This window comes from Oryzias latipes, chromosome 21, assembly GCF_002234675.1.
Source record: "Oryzias latipes chromosome 21, ASM223467v1".
NCBI lineage: Eukaryota > Metazoa > Chordata > Actinopteri > Beloniformes > Adrianichthyidae > Oryzias > Oryzias latipes.
The window spans coordinates 21411647-21427077 of NC_019879.2; the positions used below are offsets into that span (position 1 = coordinate 21411647).

Sequence of the window (15431 nt, forward strand, 5' to 3'; positions counted from 1 at the left end):
CCGTGTCGATGGGCAGGGACGGTGTGGGGGCTGCGGGGGGGGGGGGGGGGACTCCACAGATGGAGCCACTGCGGAAATCCTAGACAGAGGGGCTCCAAAGTGGGCACCAGAGCAGGCTCCCCGCGGGTAAAATCCACGTCCTCACTCCTGCAACCATTCAGCTCTTTGTCCGCGGGACATTTTGGGGGATTAGACAGGCTGCGGAGAGAGAGACAGACGGTCCGTCTCTGCTTTCCCGAACCACCGCCAGCAAAACTCAGAGGAGTACCGGCTGAAAAGGACGCTCAACTTCTGCAGATTTGTTATTCTTTCTCGTCCCCCTCCAGTTTAATGGGACGCGTTGGTACAAAGTTTAATCCCCGCATGCAGGAGGATGTGGCCCTTTTCCCCCCGCAGGAACTTGGGATGCGGTGGGGTATGTCGCGTTCCTCCGTTATTTGTAACCAGGCAACTGTCCCAGTGAATGACCAGTTGAACGAATCCCATTAATGACACCGTCCGTTCGCAGGAGCAGCCCCAACCTCCTTTGAGGAGTTTTTTGTTTGTTTGTTTTTTTTAATATATCACGATCCCGGGTGACTCCGATGTGACTTGTCTTTGTTTAACAGCAGTCAGAAAAGCGTAGCTGCCGTTGACGTTTCTTTGAATTTCTGGCCATTACTTTGAAAGAAAAAAAAAGGAGTTCCTTTTTGCGCAAGCGCACCATGTGTCACCGCCTTCTACCTGGGAGAAGCGCACCTGGATCCAACGAGACGGAAGTTTGGTGAAGTCAGAGCACACGGCGAGGCTTTTGTTGCTGGAGTGGAACCAAAGTACATTTAGGGAAGTCCCCGGTGATAGCACCATGTCACTCGATGGATTCACTCGGAAACTATAAGAGGACAAAGCGACTTATGGTAGGTTCACTTCTCCAATCTGGTTTCATCAAACAAAGTGGATGTGCTGAGTTCAAGTGCTGCCCACTGAAAATGAAATACTTCCACTCAGGTTTTTATTTAAAAAAAAAAGAAGAACTAGTGTAAGGGTGTATGACACCTCAAAGGTTTTTGTTTTCATTTACTGGAAGTTAATGGTTTGAAATGGTTTGTTGGCAGTAGTGTCAGAACATAATGGATGTCATGACAAAATATGTGATTCTATTTGTTACAGCTGCTGGTTCTCAGCCCAAAGCCTGCCTGCTCTCCATTAAAGCACAATGACAGCTCTGCGCAGATTCCTTCGAAGGCGACTGCACCCACTTAAACTAGCTGTAGTGGCCCTCCTCTTTGTCACATTTGTCTTCCTCATACAATGGGAAGTGGGGACCCAAAGCCGGTTGGAGGACCCCTGGCTGAAGGAGATGCCGGTGAAGCGGGACTCCATGTTAGAGGTGGTGATAGGAGCTGTGAAAAACTTCAGGGATACCATTCCAAAGATGCAGATCAAAGCCCCTGTGCGGCTGCAAGAGAAGCCGGGCAGCATGTCCTGCCTGCCGGGCCACTACACAGCAGCTGAGCTCAAGCCGGTCCTGGAGAGGCCACCCCAGGACCCTCTCGCTCCTGGAGCAGCAGGGAAACCTTTCAATCCAAGTTCTCTGAGCCCCGAAGAGCAGAAGGAGAAGGAGAAAGGCGAAGAAAAGCACTGCTTTAACCTGTATGCAAGCGACCGCATCTCTCTGAGTAGAGACCTGGGCCCAGACACAAGACCTCCAGAGTACGTCATGATGTCTTTTGTTCTGTATTACAAAGATCTTAAGGTTTTCTCAAAGTATTTATAGCCAGAAGAAGCAAGAACTAGAAGTTCCTGCTGTTCGTTTTTAGCTTCACTGTCATCGACACACCCATGGTGTAACGCCCATTGTACTGAAACTCCATAAGCTTGTACGAAACAAATACGCAACGCAAACAATTGTCTCACACTTGTTTTTTTGGGTGAGGAAATATGTTGGGTAGAAACCATGATGATTACCTTGACTCAGGCTGTGTAAACATCCCTGCCTCAATACAGTTACAACTTTCCATCAAAGAACACATCAGTTTGCAGTTGGGTATAAACACAAAGTTCCTCCATGTAAATGACTCCAAATCTTCCATATCCTTTGTCCGTCTTGCTGCAGATGTATCGAGCAAACCTTCAGGCGATGCCCCCCCCTGCCGACCACCAGCGTGATCATTGTGTTTCACAACGAGGCTTGGAGCACTCTGCTAAGGACGGTCTACAGCGTCCTGCACACCTCCCCTGCCATCCTCCTGAAGGAGATCATCCTGGTGGATGACGCCAGCGTGGACGGTAAAAACTCAATGGGGCCCTTCAGGACTGCCCCGCTCACTTTTGGGTCCAATTTCATGAAGCGTTCTGGGTGGGCAGCTCTGAGAAGGATCTCAGTTGTCTTGCTTAGGTCTGTGAAGTGGAAAACGGCAGCTGTAACCTGCTTCTTTTCATAGTGGGGTTAGCAGGAGGAAAATTTCTGACACTGATTTTTTTTGTTTTTTTTAAAGATACTCAGATGAAATTTGTGCTTTGGTGTTTTTATCTTGTTCTTGGGGCAGTTTCTCACAATGTATATACAGGCCTGCACAATATACCGCAAATTTATCGTTATCGCAATATCCAGCTCTGCAATATGCATATCGCAAAAGACATTGAAAATCGCAATAAATCGTAAACCTTAAATGTGTTAATACAACCTTATGGCAGCTTGAAGCATTTAACGAATCAAATAAATCCCGTTATGCATTTGACCAATCGGATGGACGCCTTCACCTTGTTGACCAATCGGATGGAGGCCTATTATCTTAGATGTTTGTCTCCTATGTCAACAAGGGTCATTTGGAGTATAATTTTTAAACCGTTGCAATTAAATGGGAATGATGTTTTTGTTTATTTTGTTATTTGTTTATATACCGCAAATTATACCGTTATCGCAATATTAATCTTAAATATCGCATATCGCGAGTTTTCCTCATATCGTGCAGCCGTAATATATATATATATATATATATATATATATGAAAGTTAAGCTTAAAGTTTCATTTCTGGAAATTTCTTTATTCAAATTGTTGTGAATCAGGGGCAGATGCACAAATGCCCTTGGTAAATGCTTGTAGCAGTGACGTAGAACCTACTACAGCAAGCCATACGCTTTCTGCTCAGCTCTATTCTGATGCATCTGCTTCTAGATCCATGAACATCTTCATTTTCCTCGTCTGAGCTGGCATGTGGCTCAAAACTCTACAGATAGATGGCTTTAATATTGCTCGCCATTTTTGTTGCACCGGTAATGTAAAGTTGGGCGTGTGAGAGGCTGTAAGTTAGTGGGAGAGAGTATAAACAGATGGATGATGGGAAGTAGGAGCGGGCTTACTCTCCGCCAACTCAGGCAAATTTCAAATGAACTCCTGCCGCTCTCCTGTAACTATATCCTAGAAAATGACGTGGGTCTTTTCATTTTGGCTAAAAGTGACATAAACACAATCAGAAGACTACTGGGAACGCTTTTAAAATAGATTAAAAGATGATGGGACTTGAAGGAATCTTTACTCTCAGTTTATGATTTAGAAGTTATACATTTCTAAATAGGGACGAATGTTTTTTTTTTTTTTTTTTAAACCTCCATCACTTTTCCACCCTTTTAGAAGTTCTGAAGGACCAGCTGGATGAGTACTTGAAGAAGCTGAGCATTGTGCGCGTGGTCCGCCAGCGAGAAAGAAAAGGGCTCATAACCGCCCGGCTGCTCGGCGCCTCTGTTGCCACCGGTGACACCCTCACCTTCCTCGACGCCCACTGTTAGTCTGCATCACTCATACATTTCAAACGACCATGTTTAGCACAACATATTTGCTCCTCTCTGAAGCAAAAACTACTTTTTTTTGTTTTTTAATGAAAGAAGTTATGATGTGCATGTGACTAACAGGCGAATGCTTCAATGGATGGCTGGAGCCTCTTCTGGCTAGGATAGCTCAGAACTACACCGCCGTAGTGAGTCCGGACATATCCACAATTGATCTCAATACCTTTGAATTTATGAAACCTTCGCCGTATGGCCAGAACCACAACCGGGGCAACTTTGACTGGGGCCTTTCTTTTGGCTGGGAGAGTCTTCCAGATCATGAAAAACAAAGGCGAAAGGACGAAACGTATCCCATTAAGTAAGCCAATCTTGTTTCAAATCACATTGAAATTCTTGTACATCTTTTGAAAACTCAAAGGAAATTTGTCCCATCTACAGGACTCCTACGTTTGCAGGTGGGCTCTTCTCCATATCTAAAGAATATTTCTATCAAATTGGAAGCTATGATGAAGAAATGGAAATCTGGGGAGGGGAGAATATTGAAATGTCATTTAGGGTAAGGCGTCAGCCAGCTGCCATTCTGAGGAACAGCCTGCTTTCTTTTATGTCGCTGTGGCGGCGTGGGTGTGTCTGATTGCATGTGGCCTCCCTCTGACCTGCAGGTGTGGCAGTGTGGAGGGCAGCTGGAGATCATTCCATGCTCCGTTGTCGGTCATGTGTTCCGCACCAAAAGTCCACACACCTTTCCTAAAGGTACTCAGGTGATCGCCCGTAACCAGGTACGGCTGGCCGAGGTCTGGATGGATGACTACAAGGAGATCTTCTACCGTCGTAACCAACAAGCTGCACAAATTGCTAAAGAAGTAAGCAACCCCCTGAAAAGAAACCATAGTTTATTTTATGCGTAAGCAGCAAATCACTCCAAGGCTTTGTCTCTCATTTCCACTTCTCATAGCTGTAAATAAGTGTTTTTCAAGGCCTCTCATTATCTCCTCCTTGAGGCAAGTTAGAGCAAATCCCAACTCCTGTTCCTGCTTACAAGAGGCCTTAAGTCTCATCCCAGTTACTTAACATGCTGTGCAGGAAGAAGCACATGCGCTCCTGGAGAATCCTTCCCTACTTTCAAGATCTGTTACAACTGAACAAATTCTCTAGGACGTGGGGGAAGAAAGCTTGTTAACCAACGAAAAGCCCATAAAGAAGTCATTTCTGCTGAATGTCAGTCTCCTGACTTTGCCAACGTTTGGTCTCAGAGGTGCAATAAACGTTGCCCTAAAGCCTACACCTCACAGAGGAGGCCAGACGTGTCCTGCTGACTTCAGACAGACGCACAGTTGTCCACGGCTTTACAGGCCCACTGTAAGGATCGGCAGAGGACTCCGGAGGACCAGATACTTCCTTTGGATTAACTTCATTACACTGCTAGAGTGATTTAAATAATAATTTATTTAAACATTTTTTTTGCACCTAAAAGTAAAATTGAGGCATTATATTTTGTTTTGTAAAATTAAACAAAAAAACATTGATAAGTAGCACATTTAAAATCCCCCTCCCATCATCTTTTGATCTATTTTAAAAGTATTCCCAGTTGTCTTTTAATTATGATGATGCCATTTAGGCAAAATTAAAAAAAAAAAAAAAAACTTTTTTGTGGGACATAGTTTCCACAGAGTGGCAGGTATTCATTAGAAATTTGCCTCTGAGCTGTGGGCAGAACTGTTGCTATCCCCACTTACCATCATCCATTTGTATACATCCTGCCCTGCTAGCTTACAGCCCCTAACTAACATTATCCGTGCAACAAAAATAATGAGCAATATTGGAGTTATGCAGCCGTACAGTCGCATGCCTGGTTTTATCCAAAAAAGAACCAATAATTTTTTTCATATTTAGATATATCTCTTTGCTCATATTTCTTTTTTTGTCTTTGTTGTCATTGTTGCATCAGGAAACTTTTGGAGACATATCCAAACGCAAGGATCTTCGAGAGCGGCTTCAGTGCAAGAACTTCTCCTGGTATTTGAAGAACATTTATCCAGAAATCTTCATGCCTGATCTCAACCCACTCCTCTTTGGCTCGGTAAGATCGCACATCTCACTACAAACCCCACAGCTCTGTCTAGCCACTGTGGGTTTCCACTTGGACTCTCCAGAGGGTTGAGAGCAGTTCCAATTCAACACCACTGAAAGCACTTCAGAGGCTAAAGTTGTTTGAACAGCTTGCACTGGATGTTAGTTTTTCATTTTGTTTCCTCTCGCTTCCCTTTTTTTCTGCAGGTGAAAAATGTGGGCAAGGCCTCGTGTCTGGATGCTGGAGAGAACAATGAGGGTGGAAAGGAGCTCATTATGTACCCATGTCATGGACTCGGAGGAAACCAGGTCAGTTAAAAAATCCACAGAAGCATTTTATTTACCTAAAATTCCCATCTTTAAATGTTTTTTTTTGTTTGTTCCACAGTATTTTGAGTACTCCACACACCGTGAGGTTCGACACAACATTCAGAAGGAGCTGTGTTTGCATGGAGCAGGGGGGGTCGTGAAGCTGGAAGAGTGCCAGTACAAAGGCAGGAACACGTTTGTGGGAGCCGAACAAAAATGGGAACTAAAAGATGTGAGTTTGGTGGTTTGTATTTCCTGTGCACGTCTTTGTGATCTCAGCCAGTTTGGTTAACACTTTTTAAGAATTGTAACATGAATCCTGTGCTTCTACAGAACCAGTTATTCTACTTTCCTGGAGGGAACATGTGTCTGACAGCCCACCAGGATCATCCCTCCCTGGCTCGCTGCAACCCCTCAGACAGATACCAGCAGTGGTCCTTCATCTGATTGTGCAAAACGCACACGCTTTATTGTATGCATGAGCATACTGGGACACATGCATTTAATAATGCAGGGTTTGTTTGTTTTTTTCTTTTAGAGAAACCAATGCATTGAATTTTTATTTATTTTTTATACACAACAGAACTTTAGCTTCTTGAATGTCAGGACTTTAGAGGAAACCATCATGTGCCTGTTGTTTTCTTTGTGTGTGTGTGTGTTTTAGATGTTTTCACTTCTGAGTAACCAAAACATGCAACTGTTGACTTTAAAGAGGATATTCCCCAGTGAGTCACACTCTTGTGAATCTAAAGCCTGTTAATGTTACAAAAAAAGAGGATTAGGAAAATAGAGTTCTTCTAAAAGAGATGCTTTCATAAGGAAACTATAGATGACTATTCAGGAGCATTTTCATTGATTCTTTTAAAAATATTTTTCTGAAAATATTTGGATCCATTTAGTGCCTTAAATGCAGATTTTTAGTTTTGTTTTTGAGGGTCTGGTTGGTTGAGGGAGTGCAAATGTTAAAGCAAATTCTAGAAACTTTTATTTTTTTGCCAATTTAGTGCATTTTTGGGTTTTTTTTGTATTTATGTAGATACAGCAAACTGATGATTTTTGTAAAAAAAGAAAAAAGGCCTCATAAGTGATGATTATTGGGTTTCGGTTTAGAAAAAAGATAAAACTCTAGATGTTATTTAAGTTTGTTTTTAAAAGGAGTTTTTAATTTAAAAGTTATGCCAAGCGAGGTTTTTTGCCCAACAGAATGCCTTTAATCTCATCTTTCTCCACTTGTAGTTGGAGTAGGATTGAGTTGTATAATAAATGTGAGGTCATATCTGTGAAAGGTTATTGTTTGACTAGTAAAAGATCAGACAGAATGTATACTTTTCACACATCAAAACCCCTTTTTGTCAGTTGTAAAGTAAGATGGATTAATGTGAGCTCAATAAATTTTGTTTTATTGCAGGGTAGTATTTTTTAATTAATCTTTGTGGCCTGCAGAGGGCGCTTTGCACTTAAAAATGCCCAACCTTTGTTCCACTTTGTTGTAGTCAGTTGTATTCCCTCAGCAAGTGGGAAATTGTGACAATTCATTGACATTGTAAAAATTATTTTTAATAAAATTTATTAGAAAAAAAAAGCTCAAATAAAGCGACTGGATGATGTACTTTCTATTTACAGTTGGAAAGTAAACACTGAAGTAAAAAAAAGTACCATTTTGTGCATAACGTATGCATTTTACCAAACTGGAATTTAATAAATAAATCGGGCACATGAAGCTTCACAACTCACTAATGTATGTTAAACTAAATTCACTTTTAAAGATAACAAAGCAATTTTACTCAATACAGACTTTAGTAAACCCCAATAAATACACAATTGTATATATCATACAAAAGAGATGAATTTAAAAAAAAAAAGATTCTTATAAGAATGAATCATTGTTTTTACCATCTCACATTAGTTTGGCACAATAAAAACACACAAGGCTTTAAGAATCTGGTTGATTGCTTGTAAGTACTCTTCATCTGTATCATGAATAATTACTCTGGAGGTCCCATAGATAGTATATACTTTCTGTGGGAGGTCCCTGACAATTAAATAAACACAAAAACCACCCGCTTCATTCCTACAGGAGCAAACCACAATTTTTCCAACCTGCATAAAGATCCCATTCTGCTAAATCAAACTCATTACAAGTTTTCTTTTGTCATTAAATGTTTGAAAAATTCAATTATTTTTCTCACAAAATTGAAAATAATCTTTGGTTGTACCGGTATTAGTTGGCCAAGAAATGTCAGTGTTTTAACAATTAAATGTTGTCAACTCTTGACATTTGTTCATTTTTGCATTTTTTCTCTAAAAACAGCTAACATTTCAAGTTAAATTAGTCGTATCAGTCAGATAAAAGGCTTAATACTTACTTTTTGATTTTCCATAAATGAACATCTTAGTCATGTGACAGTTTATGGGATTCTTAAAGAGCATCTGGGTCAATAAAGAATCAATGATTTTAAACCGCTGCATCCTAATGGCTAACATTGTGCATAAGTGCAGCAGGCTTAAAAAAAATGTAGGGTCTTTACAACAGGAAGTCCAGAGTATTCAAGCTTTTTAGACATCCAGCAATGAGTATGTCCATATATACACACACACACAGTATATGGACATAATTTGAGCAATTTCTCAAATGTGACAGACTTCCGTAACAGCATGCGTACTTTTATCAAATCATTTACAATAAATAGTTACATTTAGAAGTCATCAATAAAGAAATGACAGGAAACTTGTTTTGCACATTTGACACAAAGCAGACAGAAAACCTTTACCTAATGTCCAGTGTCTGCTTTAAACTAGAACTTTACACATGGATTTACAGAATACATTGCAAAGCATGGCATGAACTGCGAAGTTTTATTATTTGAGAGAATCTGTTCTTTAAGCAATTAAGCACAAATGTTGTGAAGTTTTGTCCTACAAGCTATGGCTTCATAGTCGGAATGTGTCACAATGCTGTTTACCGTTTTGAAACTTAAGGTTGGATACTTTAAAAATAAGACATTCATCATATAAGCTTAAGCAGACTTTAAAAGGAACTTTTTCAAAGGATGGGCCCTGTTTAAATGGCTGTGACCTCAGAGCAATGGTCTGATAAAGGGATGTTTTTAGGATTGTTTGCTATCAAGGTGAGGTCAGAATGTCCATTAACACCCGAGTTCTGCAGAGGCTGTTCACCTGTTATACATGAGCTGCTGTAGGAACCCGTATTATTATTATTATTATTTAGGTAATTCTGAAACTCGTTGTGATTGGGCTCCACAAACCCAGCTGTGGATAACAGTTTCTTTCTCTGGTCAGGGGTGAAGCATGTCACAGGGTTGGCTGAGGGGAAGTGGTGGCAGGCTGCATATTGCCCCTCCCTCTGATGGGAGTAGTCTGCATACTGCTCAGCGGTCAGGCTGAACGGTGTCTGAACCATGGTGCTGTTGCTGACTGATGCTTGGAATGACAAAGCTCCCCCGTACGGTTCAGCAGGTTGACTGGTTTGTCCGTTAGAGCCGGCACTGGAGTTTCTCAGCTGATAATACTCATTGGGGGGAGAGTTCATTAGGTACGTATTTCCATTTATGCGGTTGTCGTCACTGTAGCACACCACAGAAGACAAGAGAGTCCCCTCGGAATGAGAAACCGATGGGTTTGATATGTCACCCTCTAACTGCCCAGTTTTCTCCTCGTCTTCCTCCTCCTCCTCCTCTGAGTCACTGTTGGCCAAACTTTGGGTGCTTGAGTCAGACAACCTACTGCAGACACTGCTCCCATCCTCCTCGTCTTCTTCATTGTCCTCCTCCTCCTCATCATCATCATTTTCCTCTTCGTCTTCATCACATGGTTCCTCCATCTCGTCTGCAGTCTCCAAATGCATGCTAGTCGTCTGTGGGACGGCGTCTGGCAAAGAGTACTGTAGTCTGGGCTGTGCCTGAACAAAGGGGTTTCCACTTCCCAGCTCACCAATTTCCCCGCCGTAACCGTTGGTTAAAGACGTTTGCTGCTGTTCGCGATTCTTCTCCAGCTCCAGCTTCATGATGGTGTGCAGGAAGTGAGTACGAACCCGGATGGGATTAAACTCTACTCTTCCGGCTGTATTGCTGCAACCCTCTTTTGTACAGCCACACGGAAACGACATCCGGTCCACCTAAAAAAAAAAAAAAAAAAAATTAAAAAAAAGGAAACAGGATTTAAATGTTCAATTGATTTCATCAACTCGTATACGCTCACAATCTGTGTGTCAGTGAGTTTACCTGACACTTGATTCCTGCAATGCTGCATGCACAGGTCTCTGGGTCACAGAAAACTCTGCATTCACAGCCGCAGTCCTCCCTTGAAACGCGAATGGCCCGAAGTTCATGCTTCTCCTCAACGTCGATCTTCTTCACTCCAGAGGAGCGCAAAAGTGCTCGTCGCTTTTTTGTAGTGAGAGGCTGCAGGAAGAAGTACTCGTCCACATCAGTGTTGTCCAGATCGATGTCATCGTCAGAAATGTCCTCTGCTGTCAGAGTGCTGGCCTCCTCAGACTCCACTGTGCCATTCTTAGTCAGCTGCAACAACACAGAAAGAAATTTACATTTAAAAATATTGTAAACAACTGTCTGAGTTCATTTTGTCCATTTTTAAACAAAAAAACAAAATTAGACTGAACAATCCTGAAACTTTCTATTAATGATTTTCCTTTTTTGAATACTTGTGTCAAACTCTAGATCTTACCATTACTATCATTGTAGTTAAGCAAAAGATAAAGGATACAAGATGATTGGATGGACTCTAGATCTTTGTTGTGGGAAGCACAGATTAATTATAAAAGGGAAAAACATATCCCATACGTCTGTCATCTTTCACTATTTTCTACTGCAAGTAGATCCATATTATGGTCACAGAGGGAGGAGTCTCTCACATACAGATTGAAGCAGAGTACAAAGGAAAAGGTTGACAATTTTCACTTTTAAACTTTTTAGGTACATCTTAAACTGAAGGGGAACATCTCTTGGGAGAAAACTCAGTGTGCACTTGAACCTCTGAAAATGTATGCAAATGTGACTTTTGAAAAAAATCGTATTAAATGATTTGAAAACTTAAAATTGACAAATTGAAAGTCACCCCCCCCCCCCCAGAGAAACTTATAGATATGACATTTTTACTCCAGTGATAACTTCATAGCTATAACCAGTAAATGTTTTTTAAGTAGTAATGGTTACCACCTTTATTATTTTTAGGCTGTTTTTTGTTTTGTTACATCTTTATGTTCATTAGTAAAAAAGATTTGGAAGCAACGAGGCTGGTTTGCAAGCAAAGTGATTACAAAGAATTACATTTAGTTCTGAGAGCAAAAAAAGAAAAAAACAATAATACAGTCTGGACAAAATGAATATTTTTTTTTCCCATAAAGGCCAAAAGCAAAAAAAAAAAAAGACAGGTAATGTGTTGAAAAGTACAGCAAATACCAATTAGTGAGATGTCTTTCACGAAACATTAAAAGCAAATTTTTTTTTGTCATACCTCCAGTTTGATGGAGTTGAGTTTCTCCTCTTTCAGGTGATCTCTGAGCATATCTTTATGGATCCTCTCTTGCTCCAGTGCAAATTCTCCCAAAGAGTACTGTCTGACCCAGGTGTGCCTGCTAGACATGCCCAGCGTGCTGCCCCCCTGACTGGGCACGCTGGTGAAGCCCTGCCGCCGGGTGAAGTAGTACACCGTCACATTCTCGAAATGCACCCTTCTGGTACGTAGACGCTTTTCCCGCTTCAGTATTGAATCAGCTACAAAGACAGAATAACGTTGAAGACATCTGCACAGAATGACGAATCCCATCTGAAAATAATTAAAGCTGCAAATCCACTCCAGCGCTGCTTTGTTTTTATAGTTTTTTGCTTTGACAGACAAGAAAGCAAAAATGACCTTTTGACAAAATTTCATTTTAAATGTAAAAAACAAGTTTTGTGAATGTTTGCAGCAACCTTCCACAGATCTATAACTTAGCACAGATTTCCAGGCTTTTTACTTGGCGCATGCAACTCCCCAGTGGACAGTTTTTAAGAAGAGCTCTACAGGGGGGAGGTGCAAAGAGGAGGGCCACGTCAGAGCATAAATAATCCCTTGCCTGGCCCAAAGAGGAAGAGCACAGGTTCGTACTCAGAAGCAGCGTTCCCAGATTCCCCCGCCGCCAACCCCCTCCACCCCCCACCCCCATCAGGCAGACAGGACAAATAGAAACCATCTGGTTCCTGCAGCTCTCCTCCACCAGCGAACAATGGATTTCATTACAGCTGTAGCACTATCACACCAAGAAATGCTGAGGGGAGATGAAAATAAGATGCTGAATGTCTTGATTTAGGTGTAAAACTGCAGATTTTAAGGTATGACCGCTCTAATTTAATTATTAGAATATCTACATAACAGGAATTCGAAATTTGACATTCATTTCTTTGTAGAAGTCTGCCTGCATGAGCAACCTTCATGCCTTCAATTCATCCTTTCATCCGCCCTTTCACTCCTGTAGAGCCAGCTGGTGTGTGAAACCATTAATTTAAAACTTTTCGGCATTTTTTTAATATTAATCTTCTATTTTTGTTTCTTTATTCATTTATTTAATCTCCTTTTATTGTTTTAAATGTCATTCTTTACTTCATATTTGAATTTCCAATATATTTTTTCTATTCCAAGCTTCCATCTGTAGGGTTTTTTTTAAACAAAGTATGTAGATTTGAACCGAGCTAGGATATTTTAACCCACTGTTATGATTGCCAAGCAACAGCGGGGCTGATAATTGTTTTGCTTCTGCATGACTGTTTTACTGCAATATGGGTGAGAAACGTGAGGAGGAAAGCACAGTAATCTACCAGAGTCACACATAAAAAGGAAGCAAAAGATTTGTACGCACATTCCGTCATTACATCTAGCAGTTAAGTTTCTTGGCATATCAGTAGCAAAACAAACACTGTTCATATGCAAATGCAAACAAGTCCACCTTGAGCTCATTCAGTTTATGAGACCTTTGTGAAAAATTAAGCACCTAAGATATTTTTTTAAAATAAATGCATTTTTTTGTTGCCAGATGTTTCATATTAAATTCATTGTTTTAACCCTGTTATGACAAAAAACTTGTTTGTCCACAAGAATATTGTACAGTTCTAAAAAAAGTGTGGTAAATAATTTAATCCTTTATTTCCAAGCGACAAAACATGTGACATTTAAAAGTTTTAAACTATTTATAGTACAAATGTTCTCTTTTCATGAACTAATTACCTTTTTTAATGAAAAACATAAATGAAAAAGACATAATGAAATATGAATTAAATTTCATTAAACTTCATGTCTTCTTTTATCTTAATCTTTGAGTTTGGGCTGCTTTGTTGAAAATTAAGCCTTTATTTAAACAGATAGTTGGGTGCTATAGAATAACGCATTAGTGCATGGCCGCTGCCCTGCTCCTCCACAGCAGTTTATCCACAGTGCATGTACAGTGCATTGCACACACAGCTTCTGACGACATCAGTTCATTCATCTTGCAGGGCTTGCACACTGTTTCTCCTTCTAATGAGAGGCTGCTGGTGCATGCTGCCCCTTTCTCACAGCACTGGCTTCTCTTCTCTAATGCACAATCTCAATTCTCAATTCATATGATGTTTCTTACCAGCTGACAGATTTGTTTTCTTTGAGCTGCATCCCGTAATGACAGTGAGCTGCAAAATTGGGCTGTCTGGGAGATTTACTCATGTTGATTAAAAATCTCTCCGTTTTAGCTTAGTTTCCTCCGATTCGTCGACATTCTTTTTTTTCCTTTTTGTTAATGGACCTAATTTGCCACACTGGGAATAATCTGTGCGTACAAGACACAGGCACTCACAAGTGAAATGACCTGTGGTAGAGAGGCTGACACTGTCGCTGCTATCCCCACTCTCGCTGCAGGAGACCTCATCATCTGACTCCCGTGCAGACAAGCACGGGGAGGAGGAGGAGGAGGCTTCCACCTCCTTGAATTTTCTCTTCAGTATTCCGCTCATGGCCTGCCGGATTCTGCACCTGAAACGAGGAGACAGCAGAGAGGGGCCCACAAATTATTTCATCTCAAGTTTAGGGGCACTGAAATCTTTAGCCTCACCCTCTTGCACTCACACACAGAAAATCTCTGTCTACTGTCCCAGCTTCCAGGCATTCCCTGGGCTATTGATCACCTTGGCACAGAGGAGCATATAGAGGAAAGGAGAAAGCTGCTAGTTAAGTACAATGTCTATTTCGGGGAAAGTTCATTTGAAGTGGTTCATTTTAAAAAAAATGGATGAGAAAAACACCAAACCATCTAGACTTTCAAAACACGGCAGCATAAAAAAAAATCATGCCAAAAATGTCATATTTTTTATACATGTGCTCTTCCATGTAGCCTTTCAAGTATGACAACACTATTAACATAAAGTGCTACACAGCTTCATTCCTATCTTCTGCATCTTTAATGAGACTCTCTTGGGTCGAAGGACTTCCAACAGAAAAAAAGAAAGGAAAAGCCTCGGGTTAAAGCAGCTACAGAAACACGCTGAGAGAAAAAAAAATCCATAAAATGTGCAACTGATCATAGACTCTTCCACTAATACAAGCAATATTCAAGAATCATAAAGCTTTGCAAAAATAATGTAGCAATGATAGTAATGGTTTTAAAATTTTCATATCAGCAACCAATAAAATGCTAAGAAATAATTGCTGTGTCCACCTTAACAGCCATAACGTCATGCACAGGGTCTTGAAGACTTCAATGTTAATGCAGAACCCATTAACTCCCCCTGCCTGATGATGCAATTACACTAACAAATATAGGCTCATCATTCAAATAACTAACTGCTATCATCCGGAATCTGTCTGTAAAACTAATGCACTGTAATTAGAAAACTGTATATCCTTTGATTTTTTTCGCTTTTAACTAACATGCCACGATTTTTCTAGTGTGTAATGGACTGCATTATTGCATGACTCGCTCAGTACCGTTGAAAAAATAGTCCTTTTATGCATTTAATTGCAAAAGCTTCGGGTTCCCTGTTTTTACAGCAGTAACTGGAACACCATGTCACATTTCAAAATAACAGAGCAGCGCTGCAGTGTGACTGGCAGCGTCTCCCACACTGCTTTCTCTCTTAGAAGGTAGAATCAGTGGAGACAGCATGCATCTTCAACCAGCCGCACTCTGTCTATCTGCCAGAGCAGCTTGTGGGGGAGTTTCATTCACAAACAGCCTCAGTATTTCATCTGGGCTCTGCTATCTAGTCATTACAGATGCAAATTTTGCCTGAGAGAGAGGTGC

The 15431-nt window shown here is 40.9% G+C and overlaps 2 protein-coding genes across 5 annotated transcripts in view; one reads left to right on the plus strand and one right to left on the minus strand.

Annotated features, from left to right (window-relative positions):
* The first annotated feature begins 74 nt into the window (after positions 1-74).
* Positions 75-7737, plus strand: galnt3 (polypeptide N-acetylgalactosaminyltransferase 3). Its single transcript, XM_023950749.1, has 11 exons — positions 75-896; positions 1150-1692; positions 2096-2268; positions 3615-3764; positions 3893-4127; positions 4208-4325; positions 4432-4632; positions 5718-5849; positions 6047-6148; positions 6228-6380; positions 6482-7737. The coding sequence occupies exons 2-11, from the start codon at positions 1196-1198 to the stop codon at positions 6593-6595; spliced, it is 1875 nt and encodes a 624-aa protein (XP_023806517.1). The 5' UTR covers positions 75-896; positions 1150-1195; the 3' UTR covers positions 6596-7737.
* Positions 7699-15431, minus strand: part of csrnp3 (cysteine and serine rich nuclear protein 3) — a 21840-nt gene continuing 14107 nt past the window's right edge. For 2 of the 4 annotated variants that reach the window (XM_004081901.4, XM_011489751.3), the window contains 4 exons: positions 13989-14164; positions 11642-11901; positions 10390-10686; positions 7699-10283 (listed from right to left, as the gene is read on the minus strand). In XM_004081901.4, coding sequence (XP_004081949.1) covers positions 9210-10283; positions 10390-10686; positions 11642-11901; positions 13989-14164 — 1807 coding nt within the window. In that variant the 3' untranslated portion in view covers positions 7699-9209. The other 2 variants (XM_011489750.3, XM_023950750.1) reach the window with 2 other exon arrangements.